Below are 16415 nucleotides of genomic sequence, written 5' to 3' on the forward strand. Positions count from 1 at the left end.
GTTGTCGGTTATTGTTTTTTTTCCCCTACCGCATTGTGCGAAGACCCGCCTCTACTCTGCCACTGATTGGCTCTGACCTTGATATTCTTAAACTAATCAAACCAATCTAATCAAAGAAGGCAACGAGTACTAGCCAATCAGAGACAGAGTAGGGCGGGTCTTCGCGGAATGCAGATGGGTAAGAAAATAAGGCTTTTTTCCTTCTTTCTTCTTTTAATTAACAAAAAGATATTAAACAAACATTCAGGTAAACATTAGCAGCACATACAAATCAGATTTAAATAACATAAATACATATGAAGCACATAAAATGAAAATATTAAAAGACAAAAAAAGGAGTACACATATAAACAAAATATAAACATGTTCAGTCAGAGATTTCAGGGAAAAAAGTTCCATAATGTTTCAATAGTTTATTACTTTTTTGTTGTTTAATAAACGGAGTGGTTTATGTGGAGAATTTAGTTGTAGGAGAAAAGGCGAGCTCTTAGGCAGGGATTTAGAAAATGTATGTTTGTGAATGAAAAAAATGCATATAGAATAATGAAATGAATAAGACATTCAAGAGCGCCATCATCTGGATTATCATAATAACAAATAATATCTTTAAGATTAAAAGAGTTAGGACCTTCAAAAAAGTGATGGTCTAGATCTGTCCAAAGTTTTTTTTGGATATTTCACAATGAAAACATAGGTGAGAAATTGTCTATATTATGTTTTAAAAAATTACAAGTATTATCAAGACTTATCAATGTCTGTTAACTTAGCAATAAGACAATTAGAAGGGTATATTTTATGTAAAATTTTTGAAATATTCTTCCTTTTGTTTGAAATGCAGTACTTATAAGAGCCAAGCCTTTCTCCAGATTATGGTCTATGTACAGTTTTATTCTTTCTCTGAAAACTTTAGCAAATATCCTTATTGTCACACTTTATATCTGTTAGTTCAGTTCCATCCAACATGAGTAAAGGCTGTGTTATGATATTGGGAAAAAATACAACCGGTTATCCGTTTGTAGAGTCTTGACATATCTGGTATGGACCTTCCGATCATACTGTTTCTAGGTCCAAGCCTCTACTACAGTGGTTCTCAAACTTTTTCACGTCAAAGACCCTTAAACTGACACAAATTAGACCATGGACCCCTATCTGATAAGATTTTTGCTTTTAGATGTTTTATTACAGAAATTGTATGAAACCCATGACTAAAATAGTCACATTCTGTCACTGTGTTACTCATGGATGAAATTATAGTGAAAATAAATTCTTCTCCTTTTTGCTGGGGACCCCCTGAAAGCCTCTCAAAGACCCCTGGGGGTCCCCAGACCCCACATTGAGAACCACTGCTCTGCTGTGTTGGCTGAGGCTCTCATCTGAGGACCCATCAGTCTGGCCACCTCCCACCCCTGCAGAACACAGATAAGTGTGTGTGTGTTTCTGTCTGCTGTGTGCTCCATGCAGAGTTCATCACCATGAAATAAAGCTTAATTTAACTTTTTTTAAACTCCCCCCTACAGGTCTGTACTAGCAAAAACACACTTTGGCTTAAGTATGAGTTTAAAACCATAAGCTGACATTTATTTAGTGTATTTGAGCAGGTCACACTATAGTTTTGAAGAGACTGACTCAGATGGGAAATCTTTTTGTTGAACTCTATCAGCATATCTGAGCTCTACCAATTCCTATGTTTTATGAGACATTAATCAAGGTAAACTTGGGCTAAATGAAAGATAAATACCTCAACGTTTTATTCATATTGACGTTATCATTTTATATTATGTCACACAACTTAGGCTCAACAGCTAGTCTATTTGATTTTTGACTGGGGATTCATCATTTCAACAATCTCCGAGAAGCCATTTTTATGGAAACCGTCCATAAATTCTGTATGATAATATGCGCTGAAAGCTGAAAAGATACCTGTCCACTGCTGCCTCATTTGTGCAGAGTAGAAGAGCTGTGAACAAGACTGCAGCATGTGGGTGTTTTTTCATCTTTCAGTGTGGATTCCTGATTTTCAGACCCCTGCTCAGGGTACCACTGTGATCAAGGATACCTCTCTACTTTCTGAAGGACATTAATGACAGAAATGGCCAGGAGTATCGTTATTAATATTACCCAGAAAGCCTGGGAAACAAAACAGCTCTACGAGGAAGCACTTTGAATTACAGAGACATATTTTGCATAATCTGTTACATCTCTTACAGTGCAGTGTCACTAACTATGTTGGATTTCTTTTTATGCCCAGCAATACCTCAACAGAGAACTGATAGAGCTGGTTTGATTTGAATAAAACACAGGACTACTATGTTATTAGTTATTACCACTCAATAAACCATTTCCTCATTGGCTTTGATGTTTTTCTCTGCAGGTGTGTCCTACTATCACTGATGGGTATAGTTTTATTGAAGTGTCTCAACAGTACAGACCAGCCGGGATTCACCTGAGGCTCGAAAGCCAAAGACGAGAAGGTCTGACAGTAGCTGTTGATTGATGATTGGTTTGACAGATAGATAAGAAATAAGTCAATCTATCCCTGATGTTCTGACCATCACCCATTAGTTTGTGTGAATTAATATCAGTAATATGTAATGTAACACCCCTGTGCTCTCAACTACCCTGTGGCTCCTGTCAAAACCTTTTTTGATCTACTTTCCTTCTTCTCTCTTCAGACTCAACTGAGGATGTAAAGCAGAAGAAGTTTCATGGCACAGGATTTGACAGCGACCTGGTGGACTCACTGGAGAGAGATATTTTGTCCCGTAACCCAATGTTCGCTGGTATGAAAGCATACACAGACTACTACTGTTTTGCTACAAGGGCAGTTTTTGGCCTGACTGAATTCTCTGGTTGAACTGCAGAGATGACATTGCTGATCTAGAGGATGTTAAGAAGCTGCTGAGAGAAGCCATGGTGTTTCCCATGTGGATGCCTGACTTCTTCGAAGGCATTCGTCGCCCTTGGAAGTTACACATGTACACACACACACACACACAAATGTGCTTTCATGCATACTCTGAGCTGTATATTTCGTTAGTGTGTTGTTTTTTAATGACCGAGAAATCAATAGAGAAATGATTTTCAGCAGCAAATGAATCACCAAATGAAGCCATGAATCTGCTTAGCTGCGGGCCTTTTAACATATTGGTGCAAGCCAGCTGTTCTTTTGCTTAAAACACAGACGTTAATGCTTGTTTGCATTATTTCCATCTTTAGTTTAAGGACCTGCTCAGCAATGTTGCCTCTCAGTGTCAATATGACTCTGCCGAATGACCAGTCAGAGTTTTATTTTCCTTTCTACCAGCTAAGGATGAACTTCATCATGTGAGACCTCTTCCCCTCAAGCGCACCATGTGAGGGTCAATACTTGCTCATTTTTTACAGCAGCACAGTGCTTTTCATTTGTCTGATGTGCACATACATAATTGAACTCTTCACTCAGTTTAAATAAATTCAGAGGCCTTTTTTCAGTTAATCGAAAATGGAATAAAATGAAGGATTCATAAATTAGTCATAGGAAACAGAGACTTCAAGTTTATATTTTTCGGCACATAGGTAGGCTGGTATATTTGTTTCATTATAGGTGACATTTAGTACAGAGTTTTATGCATTTCTTTTGTTTTGTTTTTTTTTCAGTTCTCTGCTGCACTCTCCTGCACACGTGTCCTCTCTCTCCCTCCTGCTGTTCAATCCCACCAGCGTCTATTGAAACTCTGTGTGCTCCATCTTGCAGGGAATATAAAACACATTAGGATATATGTATTTTCATGCACTAAAATTCTATAAAAATTTTATGGATCATGTCCCAGATTCTCTCATGGTTATTGTTATCTCCATAGCAACAGACTCACACCAGATGCAGAAATGTCAGACATCAGAGCAGCATTGATAGTGACAGTCTTGATGTTTACAAAAGGGATTTGAATCAGCGTAGTGCTTTTTGTTTAATATTATTGACATTTAAACAAAATGTATGTAACTGATCACACAGTGGGTGAATGAGAAAGCGAGAGTGACAAAGTAAACTGAAAGTTAATGTGCTAGCGGGGGACCTACAGTTTAGCAGAAGGCAATTCATTTACATTCATGGTGGAGCCCAGTTATAATAACAGCCTTTCGTATTTCCATATATCAGATTGCATCTTGTGCTCATCAGGTGATGATGATGCAGAACGCTCGCTCTTGCCTGCATATTCCCTCCCATTAGGTACAGCTCTGACATTTACATTGAACACACTGACAAAACAGATGCAAATCAACATTGCTTTTTGGCTTTAGCTCTCTGTCAAGCTTCCATGAATCAGCACTTAAGTAGTGCTGTTTGTACACATACAAGAGTATTAACAACTAGCAGTGGTCCCAGCGTCAGGGACACAGTAACTTCAGATGTATAAAGAAGTTGGTCACAAGTCATTATCAGTGGCTTTTAGACTCCAGAACAGCTGGAATAGTTGCCTTATTTTAATTGTTTACATTAGAAGTGATGATGTCAGGACTAATTACAGTAAACTGCACATCACTATGATGAAAAAGTGATCTGAAGAATCATGAATAAGCATGTTTTAAGCATTTACTTTCTATATCTGTGATGTAGACACACACACACAGGTACAAAAGTTAGATTTACCAATTACAGAGATATACATTTTTATTTTCTATTTGCATGACAGTATAAATTACAAAAGGAGAACAATTAAATTCTCACTGGTAAATTTAATCAGATCTGTGGATTTTCAGTCACGTTGGGGCAGATGTAGCACTTTCTGCTGTCTCTGTTTATCAGCCTTGTGGATCTAAATGCTGTGCATCCTTACTTGTTCGTCTCAGATGGATATCAGTGACGCACAGAGTTTGCAGCAGTTCATTCCTATAAATAAACCTAATTGCCTCTCCTCTGGTGGCCAGCTTACAGTGCCCTCTGATTGTATTTGAAAGCTGATATACAGGGGTTTAATGCAGAGGAAGCTGTTAGCAAACCATTTAAATCACTGTTGCATTGGCAAAATAAAGTAAATGCATGCATGATCATGCATTGCGTGACCATTGTGGCTTGTGAATGCTAAAATTGCAGATGAGAACAGATGTGATTTTGAGAATTTAGCACTGTAAATTTTTGGGAGCACCATGCAAGGTTCTTGTTTAATTACTTTTGTGGAGTTAGTTTTGGTGGATGTTGGAAGGGAGCAGCATCTGTCTCCAATTCGTTTGCAAACCCATTTGTTTAGAAGTTGTAAGTACTGGTGCATGTTATGGGTGATTGCCACATATCTGTTGGTATGAGCCATTCAGCCCCTTCACAGGCCAAAGTGGTTGATCTCAACAGGAGACCAACCTGCGCGGGTCTCCTGTTGAGATCAATATTCTATTTGTTTGTGTTGAATTTGCTGAGCACACCAAAAAATTATCAAAATTCAGGTTGTAAGTCAGTTTATTGTCATGTTTTTGTTTTCTGTGGACTTCTAGCTCTAAAAAATGTTCACTGAAAGAGTCAGAGGGAAGCTTGTTTTAACCCAATATTATACCCAATAATACCCAATATATTAAAAATGTTAATTTCTGCACCTGAAATGCCTGTTTTATAAATGATTATTTGATTGTTAGATCATCAGTACATATTCTGCATAAGAACCCTTTCTTTGTCTCTTACTCATGTGTCCTTGAATGTTTGTTTTTTTCTTGATGCTACCAGTGTTCTTACCAGTACTGTATCTGTCTCTCCAAACAGTCAGGATTGTTTTAGTGACTTTTGCTCACATACACTTTTGGGATACACAAACTCGGTCTTTAAAATAGTGAAGTAGATGGTTGTTGACACAGGTTGAGCTCTAGAATACAGAAAACAGAACACAGCAGTGATTATTATAAACTCATTCACTGATCATCAGAATATATTTATGTTCTGAAGCATTAACATTATTTCAAGTTGCAGTTTTAGTAGTCGTCATCCTGTCCTTGGCAGGGGCACGGCAGGTATTTATGTTGCTCTAGTTGCATCTGCTCTTCACCGGATTGCATTTTGCTAACCTTGGATGTATGTGAGAAGCACCCACACACAGACTGTAGCCTGCAGTATTTCAGCCAGATGTGGCTTAGTGATCACAAGCAAGACTCCATCCTTGTTATCAGGAGAAATACGGAATTCAAAATGGTAGAAATACTATGTGGAATATGTTTGAATACTATGGAGATAAGTAACAAGTTTTCGCTCCTCTCTCCATCTCTGCTCCTGTCTTTACATCAGGGACGCATCCATGATGGCTATGCATCGTCGTATCAAAGACCTGAGCCCTGAGGAGATCCGAGCTCTGTCTGAAGATAAACTGCAGATGCCACTGACAATGGAGGACTTCATGCTCACACTGCTGCCTACCTGGAAAAATTTGAAGCCTGGATGACTGAGTTTCAGCCAGGATAAAGACAGGCACCGTTTAAAATAAAATAAATAAAATAGCAATTGCATGCCATAAAGTCACTGGTGTAAGTTTAAAGATCCCCTCCAGACATGTATTGAGACATATAAAATATACTCTGCTTGGAACAATAGTGGGTGTCTGATAGTTTTTTCCACAAAAAAAGTAAAATTACCACTTTAAAATCCTTAAAATGGCATTTACTCCTTCTCTCTTATTAAAAAATATAGAATCTATGAATATGCAAATATATTTAATTTCTGAAGTTCAACTGTTGAACACAAAATGTCTCCTGCTTCACTAAAAAGTCTATTCTCAGTGTTTGTGCAGGCTTCAAGTTTCTCCATCATACTTGTATAAGTTGAATATTCAACTTATTTTACTTATTATTTTATTAAAATAAAAATATTTACTTTTATATTCTATGATCAGTTTTGTTTGTATGTATACACTGTTCTGTTTATTAATAATAAATGAAGATTTCAAATTAAACAATGGATGGAAGTAACTAAAATAGCAAACTGACCACAGAAGCTTGTAGTCAATTAACCTACATATTAAATGACCATGAAAAATATTGCTTATATAGATGATGAGCTGCTTAAACTTTATACAATCATACCTTTGAAGTTGTAATTTGTAACATTTTGTTAAAATGCAGCATTATAAAATGAATCTAACAACAAAACTGTAACTAAACTACATGCAATAATTACATAGTAATGGTATTTGTAGTTGAAAAAAAAAGAAATAGACTGTATGTCACCGCCAACATCTTTTATTTCTCCCTTTACTACAAAGAATCAACCATGTAGTAGATGTCTAGATGCACAGCATTAGACTTTCTGTCCTCAGGAGAAAAACATACTGCATCATTTCAGCCTACCACTCTTCAGCCTTAGTTTTTAAGTATCTTAGTAAACATGGAGTACATATTGTAAAGGCCTTAGTAGGTGATTGTTTTAATAATCATATGTAATGGCATTTTTCTCTAAACAATCTAGAGATGTCCATGAAAGACAACTCTTTCAATGTTTTATCATATTACAAGTGCGTTAAATAAATTAGACCTGAGTTAAACAAAAACTAAAATGATCTCTCCACAACAGTAAAAATGGTAATACATCTTAAAGTAAGGCTTATGATTTCTTGTTGTGAATACAAAAAATGCAAAACAAATGGAAATCAACCCACTTATATATTTTTTAAAAAGTAAAAAAAGCCCAAACATTCATAACGAAAGCACACAAGTCAAAAGAATTCCCTCCCAAAAATAGTTTGCATGAAAAAAAAAAAAACTTGTTAGTAGTTCTCGCTGCCATTTCCTCTGTGAAAAACTGTCACGAGACGCCTTAGATTGTACTGTCTGTCCTTAGCACCATGTTGATGAGCTGTCCAGTGGTCACGCTCATCAGTCAATAGAGTTCTTATTTTATCTTTTCAAAGTCACCGTATCCTGGTAAAGAGATTTAGAACTGATACGGATTCCTGAAACAAAAAGATAAAATAACTTAATTAATCATTTTGCAGATATTAGAGGGTCTGTTACCAAGTGCTCGGTGCTTTCTCACCTTTGTCGACCTTGTTTTACTGAATACATTCCAGAAGCGGAGCGTCTCATCTCCAGCTCCTGTGACTATCGCCTCACCGTCCGGGGACATGGCCTAAAATTTAAAGAAAAGATTAAATATAAGGCTGCCAGATATTCAGCAAATGTACAGGTTTTAACATCAATGGCAATTCCTGATCCACACTTGGCCTTAGATTACTTTATAAAAACATTTAATTCCATTGCAGACAAATATGCAGGAAATTCAGAGTCAAAAACAGGAACAATCTTTGGTTTTGTTCAGAAATTGCTAAAATTACATGAAAGGGATCCTTCCTGGCGCAGAGTGAAAACAACTAAATCATCCTCTGGTTGGCTATATTTTCGTCAACAACATAATAGGTGTCTCACTGTTATTCAAAATGCTAAATTATCATTTTATGTCTCTGCACTATCTTAAATTAAAGGAAAGCCAGCAAGTTTTTGGAAAACGGTTAAATCATTATCACATAGTCCTACTTCATCCTTACCCAATGACATTGTTCAAGGCTCTGCCACTATCTCAGTTGGAAAGAAAATATGTGATGCATTCAATGGACATTTTATTTCATCAGGTTATTTATTTCAAATGCTGGATTTACTCCCACTGTCTCTGATCATAGTGCACATTACTGGGCAAACAAATTAGGCACTCAGAACTTTTCATTGAAGCCTTTTACGAATCTTGAAGTATTTAATGCTCTTTGTTCTATTAATTAATTATTAGTTAGAGTCGAGGCTTTTATTATTAGCAGCTCCATTAGTAGTTGAATGCTTAACTTATATTTTTAATCTGACTGTGGTAACAGAATGCATTCCTGACCTTCCGAAGACAGCCTACGTCCTACCTTTACATATGGGGGTCAGTCCAATGAGCTACATAATTATCAACCAATCTCTATCTATCTAACTATCTAACTATCATGTCTAGCTAAAGTATTAGAGAAAATGGCAAATTATCAGGTGAGAACATTTTTATCTCAACATTCCATTTTAAAATCTTATCAATCAGGATTTAGAGCCAGGCATAGTACTGTGACAGCAGTATCCAAAGTCTTGAATGATGTTGCTTGTGCATTAGATAACAAGCAGGATTGTGTTGCCCTTTTTCATTGATTTATCTAAAGCTTTTGATACTGTCAACGTCAAATTCTTTTGAAACGCCAGGAATCTATTGGATTGGATGAAAAGTCATGTAATTGGTTTGCAAATATATCTGTTGTGGCTGATGGCTATTAGTCCAGCTTTATGAGTGTTAACAAAGGTGTGCCACAGGGTTCCATTCTAGGACCACTTTTATTCACAATTTATATATATATATATATATATATATAGAGAGAGAGAGAGAGAGAGAGAGAGAGAGAGAGAGAGAGAGAGAGAGAGAGAGAGAGAGAGAGAGAGAGAGATAAAGCATAAACAACACCAAAATCACATTGAGAACAAAAAGAAAATACATTAACTGACCAGGTAGAGCACTCTGTACGAGTGTCCTGTGAGTTTGGCCACTTGAGTGAGCGCTGGATATTTCCACACCAAGATCTGGTTCTGAGAGTAGCCATGGGTGCTCACCTGGAAAAAGAGTCAGTGTTATAATTCAAAAGATGCTGTGTAACATTTAGTATCAATAAACTGTTATCACATTCAATATGAAATTACTGCAAACAAACAAGACCATCAGTAGTTGGACAGCTCTACTGTCTTCTTCTGACTTCTATACCTTAACAATGAATTTACATTGTTTGTTTGCCAAAGGGATAAAACAGGAAGGTCAGACATGCCTACAGACCTGGAGAGGAAATGCCGTGGCCAGTACCCTGCAGATTGTGTAATAATAATACCGCACTTCTCCCAGTACTGTCTTGAAAATGCTATTTATGCATTCACAGGCGGTACTGGGAGGACATTATGGTATTTGGCCAAACCAGGAAGCCTGGGGATGACAACCGGGAGTACCGTTATGCTGCCTATAGACATTTCATCTCAGCATGGCTCTTTAGGCCAGGGAAACCGACTTGTCATCCCCAGTTGCTATGTTTGGAGGATCAGGGACAAGTTCCCTGGTCTTCCAAAGACATCACACTGGTTTCACACCTGGCCTCTGAGTTTCCCTCCAGGTCCTCTGGAACGTCCACACAGTATCTCAGGTACTCACACACCTGCCTGTTCATCATCAAGGCATCAAATCATCTCATATTTATTTGTTACATTTCTGATACACCTAAATCATCACTACAGCAGCTAACATTTTTATAGGCATTGTATTGATGCTTAAGAATATGACACATAGCACCTTATTCTCAATGCAGGTGTTATTCATCATCACAATCACATCTTAATAACTTTAGAAAGTATAGCAACAGATCAACTGTGCACAGTGTGTTTCTGGAGTCACTTACCAGCTCATTAGCATGCTTGGACCAGGCCAGGTTGCAGACCTGTGAGCCGGTGTCCATACACTGCAGTGGCTGAGACGTCAGGGTGTTCCAAAATCGAATACAGCGGTCGGCAGTGCCGCCCCCAGAGGCCAGCAGGCCGTGCTGGTGGGGAGACCAGGCAATGGCTTTCACTGCAGCCAGGTGATCCATGTATATTTGCACTGGGTTCAGTGAGGAGTGGTTCCACACCAGCAGCTGAGGGGACAAATAACACTCTCATCAATGAATACATCAAGTAAACACACAAAAACAGAGGCAGCTTTAATAAGAATAACAACTCTACCTTGTTGTCGTTTCCACCAGAGGCGAGCAGCTGATGGTCAGTGCTCCACTTCAAGCCGCACACTTCCTGCCTGTGTCCCTGTAGCCGTCTCTCTGACTGGAGCGGAGGAGTCCGTACATCTCTTTGAAGAATCATACGATCACGGCTTCCTGAGGACAACTGGTCTGCATTCCAGGCTAGTGCTCCTGTGGACAGACAGAGTAAAGTAAAGCTCGAATGAAGTAAAGCTTAATTCAAGCGTGGTCACTTAACATTCTGAACATTTGTCTGAAATTCATTATTTCTGTGAGGAGACAAGTGTTGAGATTGTCAAGCGTTAATTCAACTTAATGCAGACTGACTGACACAGCAAGTCCTCTCACCAACTCTGGCTGTGTGTCCTTCCAGGGAAAAGAGTTTCTTCCCAGCACCGGCGTCCCAGATCTGAACATAGCCTTTGTGAGTCCCCACTGCCACCAGGTTACCCTATAAAAACGTGAGGAAACCTCTCACTAACAAACTAACTCAAACAAAAACCATGACAGTTTCCTGAAGGCAGTGAGTTATGTGCTCTTACCCTTTCAGACCACCCAACTGATGTGACTGAGTCTCCCTCCACTGATAAATCACACAGCCTTGTTACCTGAAGAAAAGACAGTTCAGCAAGTGGTTCAGTAGAGCAGCATAGTAATGAATGCTGCCAGGAAATATAAATATTTTAACAAATATACATACACACACAGAGAATGTAGTACCTGGCTGGTGCAGGCACTCCAGAGGTAAACACACGTGCCCAGGCCGACACTGAGCACATTCAGAGATGACCAGTCCACCAAATTCAGATAAAAGTCATCCTGCAGCTCTGGAGCATCCAAGACTTTAAAGGGGATCTTGGAGATTTTACGGGTTGGCTTTCTCGGTGAACGCAACAACTTCTGACTGCAACAGGAAAGGTCGGACGTTATGACTCCCTGATGCAAAAATGTACATCTAATAACAATTTCTTGTTTGCATTTTCATCAACAAGGGATTTAAATACAAAATGTTCTACCTTTTGTTGCTGACAGGTGATAGAGAGTACGGGGAGATGTTGGTGCCATCGTCTGGTGATGACCTTTTGGTATTAAGTGAGTACTGCAAAGAGCACACAGGAGGAGATTCATCATACCTTTCACTAGTTTCATTAAAATAACAAATAAGCCATTAGAGAAAAACTGTAAACGTGTTTTTTTTTAACGACACTGAAGACTCTGAGAGCATACTGTATATGTGTGTGAGCTAGTTTTATCAATGTGTTTATAATTCAATATATACAAAGTTTGAGATGAAATGTTCATACAGTGAAGAGACTCCTCTTCTCAGGGGTCGAAGGCTGTAGACGTCTGTCTTCTGTCTGTGGGTCCTGGATCTTTTCTATTCCTGCTCCCAGCAGCTCATTCTTCAGTAAAGCAGAGTAGGCCAGCCCATCTGCTGCATGCACAACAATATAGTTTGATTTATTAGACAAAAAGTATACACAGGCACAAAACTACAATCCTCACGGCACAGACAAGTAACAGATTTTATTGAAAAAACAAAACAAAAAACATTTATAGCTGAAGTCACCACGAGTTTTGAAATTTTGTCTATGAAAGCACCTCAACAACAGAAATTAGATTCAGTTTTCAATTATTTTAATTTGAATGTTTGTGTTGGATAAAAAAAAAGTTATTTACCTTTGATGTTATCAGAAGAAGCATCTTTTGTTTTTCTGTTTTGACTTGGTGACTTCTCATTTTCCTATTTTCAAAATCAGAAAGATACTGTCATTTATTTCAGTCATTTTCACAGACAGAACATTCATATCGTAATTAACTTCACACACACACACACACACACACTACGTAACAATTCAAATGTTCAGACAAACAGTATGTGTAACAAACATGTTGCTTTTCTCTTACAAAAACACAAACACATTTCACAGCAGGTTCACAACGTGTTCATACATTGATCCTGTGGAAGTTGATACTCCAGTTGGCCCCCGCTCTGGTTGGAATGAATCTGTCTCCAAGCTTACTGGGTGAGGTTAACGGGGAGCCGCTGGGTGTCCGACAATACAGAGCCTGAGTCATTTTCTGCATAACCAAAAAACGTAGAGTATTAACTTTAACCATCAATAATTTGTCAATGGATTAATTATAGTCTGACTGGAACAACTAACAGTGAAACAACTTACAACAGGGCTCAAGTTATCATTTTGAATGTTGATTTGGCGGAGAAGGCGATGTCCACATCCTGGATCCATTTTTAGTTGTAATCCTGATCCCACAGCCACAGGCTGGAGGGATGGAGACCTGATAAATTAAATAAAAACATTACATACATAATACCTTGTATAACAATGAACTCTACATTATATTGTTACTGTTAATGCAGGATTATAAAAATAACAAAAAGATTATGCAGCATCCTGATAACGATGATTTGAGCCTGCAAAACGAAATGTTAAGTATTAATAGGGTTGTTATTGTTGTTGTAATTGTTATCATTATTTAGTCTTGTATGTTTCGAAAGGAAAAAAAACGTCACAGGATATTTCAAATCACATTTTAAACATTATTTATCCAACAGTTCACCTGCTAATCCTGACTCGAGAAGTTTTCTCAAGATCTTTGTGTTTTAAAGTAAATAATCATAATACTGTAGCATGTTTTGTCTTAAACTTTGAGTTGATGCAAACATCATGCTAACATATTGGTTGGGACAGATAAGCTAACTTAGCTGTAGCACAGTCAATTTTCAACCAGTTCAAAGCAACCAAAGACGCATTTTAAGTGCCTTGTTCGTAGATAAATGTCATCAAACTGGCATTTTTAACGCCGTGTTTGTGCTAAAAGAAGGCAAAACTGTCGTTAGCTTCTTCAGCTAGTGGCTAAACTGTTCATATCTGCTACAGACAACAAACTTACAACTGTTTCTAAACATCGACAAACAAACAACAAACAGCAGAAGCGAAACTTGCCGGAGATTTCAGAAGAATCCAGGAGGTAAATTTGAAGTTTTTCACTGTCAGAGGTGTTGAAGTCATTCAGTTTAGCTGAGCTGAGGTGAAAATGACATTGCATTGTGGGAGATTTGGCAACCCGGTGACGTATGTCTCTCAAACCAAAACACGGAAATGCAACGTTTTGTTTGTGTGTGTGTGTGTGTGTGTGTGTGTGTCATGGATACATCCATGGTGTATGTGTGTGTCTGTGTGTGTATGTCTGTCTCTGAGTGTGTGTGTGTGTGTGTGTGTGTGTGTGTGTGTGTGTGTGTGAGTGTGTGTGTGTGTGTGTGTGTGTTCAAGGTATTCCTCATGTTGTGGGGACGTAAATCTGTTTACATAGTCATGTTGTGGGGACTCGCCTCTCTTATGGGAACAAAAAGCAAGTTCCCTTAACATCAAATCATTAATTTCACAGTGAAGACTTGGTTTAAAGTTAAGGTAAGTTTAGGGTTATGTTAAGATTAGGATAAGTCTCCAGGAAATGAATGTAAGTCAATGTAATGTCCGCTTAAGTGATTTAAAATTTAAAAAATGAATAAAGAATAAATATATAAAATAAATAAAACAACAGACTAGTTAAATAAAGACATGAAAACAATACATTCATTAACAGTTTTTACAGCCTTCTTATTAGTGTAACATTTAATGGTCTGTAAATACTGCTCACATTCAGAGGTGTTTTGTTGGCAAACTTACATTTATGAATATGACACTTAGCTAACATGATTATAAGATTGATGATGTAAGCTTGTTTCCTATTCTTTCTGTTGTAACTGAAACAGTATGTTTATACAAAAAAGCAAAATCAGCCATAAATTTGATATTTAAAAAACAACAACATATTTATTCTGTTTTTAATGTATATGTCAAACAAACAAAACACAATAATCAAGGAGACAACAACAATGACAACAAAAACAAAACAATAAATAAATAAATAAATAAATAAAGGGAAATTGGCAAACTCCGAATGATGTACAGTTTAGTCAGTTAGGGCTCATTTTCAGGAAATCCATAAATGGTGCCCTCATCTTTTCAAAATCCTTGAATTTTCCGTTTATTTCAAATGTTAGTTTTCCATAAATAACAAGCTTGAAAGTCCTTTTAGCCATCGATTCAAGGATGGCTTTAGTGTCTTTTTCCAGCACACAGGAATTGTTTATTTGGCATGAAGATAAAAAAATATATACCATCTTTTTCTTCTCACAACTTATGTTACATACTGCAGGAAATATACCAAGTAAACACAATTTAGGGCACAGAGGAAGATCATAATTAACAATGTGGGAAACATAAATGTAACATTAATGAACCTCTTGCCACAATCTTTTAGTTTAATAACAATGCTGAAATAAATGAGGGACAGTTTCAGGATGTGCAGAGCAAAATCAACACAAAATCAAAACAATACATTAATATTATTCTTAAATCTTCTAAGAAAATGTTTAGAGTTGATCAAACTGGTACTGTGGTACAAGCAGTAAACTGAGGGTCATTTAATTACATAAAATAGTTTGTAAACCTGGAACACACTGGCAAATACAACAAAATCACAATTCTTCTGTTTGTGATCTCAAGTTAATTTTACCTTTTCTTACGTACATATTTGACTATAATGTTGTAATGTGACACATTTCATTTACACATTTCTTTGTTCTAGTAGATCTTTGCTTATGTATGTTTTATTATTTTTTATTTTACTTTGGCAATGTAAACATATATTTCCTATGCCGATAAAGCCCCTTTGAATTAAATGTAATTAAACTGAACTAGTGTATGTCAGTTCCTTGTCATGTCCAAGTTTGAAACATAGATGGCGTCCTAACCTAAATCAATTTTCAAGACACTCCAACCCATCAATCAATGATACCAGTATATGTTGTGTAGCCTGTACTGTTCTGAACCAGTTTACGCCCCTTTTTTTCTAAATTAACTTATTTTAACCAAAAGGCAGTTTTGGTTACAACTAAAGTTGTTTTAAGCAGCTATCAGGACAATTTCAAATGTTGTTTAACGTACAGTATTATTCAACAATCAAGACTCAACCAATGACAACATATGTATTTTATATGATTAGAACAGTGTTATATTTATATTTTGTCCAGTTATGGACACCTCAGATATAGTTGTAGATAATATGTTAATAAGCACTTAAAATATCCTTATAGCTGCATACAACTACATTTTAGTGTGTTATAAACTATTTATTAAATGGTTATAGACTGTTAATAAATGCTAAATAAAAAATATAGCTTTACAGCACAAATTTTGACTTGTCATAGCAACTAATGGTTATTTTCATTATTGATTAATCTGTTGATTATTTTCTCGATTAATCACTTAATTGTTTGGTCCATAAAATGTCAGAAAATGGTGAAAAATGTTCATCACTGTTTCCTAAAGCCCAGGATGATGTCCTCAAATGTCTTCTTTTGTCCCAACCAAAAGTCCACAGTCCAAAGATATTCAGTTTACTATCATAGACGACCAAAGAAACCTGAAAATATTCACATTTAAGAGGCTGGAATCAGAGAATTTGGACATTTTTTTCCTCAAAAATGACTCAGAATGATTAATCGATTATCAAAGTAATTGGTAAATAATTTAGTAGTTGGCAACTAGTTGTTGCATCTCTACACAGGTGTTACTAATAACATTAACGATGTGTCACAGTCAGCCGTGGCAGTGC

At 37.0% G+C, this 16415-nt stretch overlaps 1 protein-coding gene and 1 long non-coding RNA gene across 4 annotated transcripts; one reads left to right on the top strand and one right to left on the bottom strand.

Annotated features, from left to right (window-relative positions):
- Positions 1-1298: 1298 nt before the first annotated feature.
- On the top strand, positions 1299-6531 carry LOC121900767. Of its 2 annotated transcripts, none has more exons than XR_006097056.1 (4): positions 1299-1425; positions 2372-2471; positions 2673-2780; positions 6242-6531. It is a non-coding gene; the product is annotated as an uncharacterized LOC121900767 (long non-coding RNA). The 2 variants fall into 2 exon arrangements; XR_006097057.1 differs by lacking the exon at positions 6242-6531 and adding an exon at positions 2862-5809.
- Positions 6532-7172: 641 nt separating this feature from the next.
- LOC121900388 (fizzy-related protein homolog) lies at positions 7173-13827 on the bottom strand. Of its 2 annotated transcripts, none has more exons than XM_042416683.1 (14): positions 13700-13827; positions 12914-13031; positions 12684-12812; positions 12411-12474; positions 12035-12162; positions 11747-11829; positions 11451-11634; positions 11273-11338; positions 11079-11181; positions 10717-10901; positions 10395-10628; positions 9463-9567; positions 7982-8074; positions 7173-7898 (listed from the first exon to the last, which is right to left on the bottom strand). In XM_042416683.1, exons 2-14 carry the CDS (start codon positions 12980-12982, stop codon positions 7857-7859), a joined length of 1485 nt encoding a protein of 494 aa, XP_042272617.1. In that variant the 5' UTR covers positions 12983-13031; positions 13700-13827; the 3' UTR covers positions 7173-7856. The 2 variants fall into 2 exon arrangements, with proteins under 2 accessions (XP_042272617.1, XP_042272616.1); XM_042416682.1 differs by having other exon boundaries at positions 12035-12165; positions 13700-13826.
- Positions 13828-16415: the final 2588 nt, after the last annotated feature.

Source organism: Thunnus maccoyii, chromosome 7 (assembly GCF_910596095.1).
Source record: "Thunnus maccoyii chromosome 7, fThuMac1.1, whole genome shotgun sequence".
NCBI classification, from domain to species: domain Eukaryota; kingdom Metazoa; phylum Chordata; class Actinopteri; order Scombriformes; family Scombridae; genus Thunnus; species Thunnus maccoyii.

What these genes read in the sequence shown, in the direction of transcription:
- LOC121900388 (XM_042416682.1), bottom strand. Translation starts at nt 12,982, where the DNA reads ATGGATCCAGGATGTGGACATCGCCTTCTCCGCCAAATCAACATTCAA. An exon ending in GGAGTGCCTGCACCAGCCAG is followed by an intron (nt 11,339 to 11,450) that starts GTACTACATTCT and finishes TCTTTTCTTCAG; the next exon opens with GTAACAAGGCTGTGTGATTT. An exon ending in GTAAAACAAGGTCGACAAAG is followed by an intron (nt 7,899 to 7,981) that starts GTGAGAAAGCAC and finishes TTTTTGTTTCAG; the next exon opens with GAATCCGTATCAGTTCTAAA.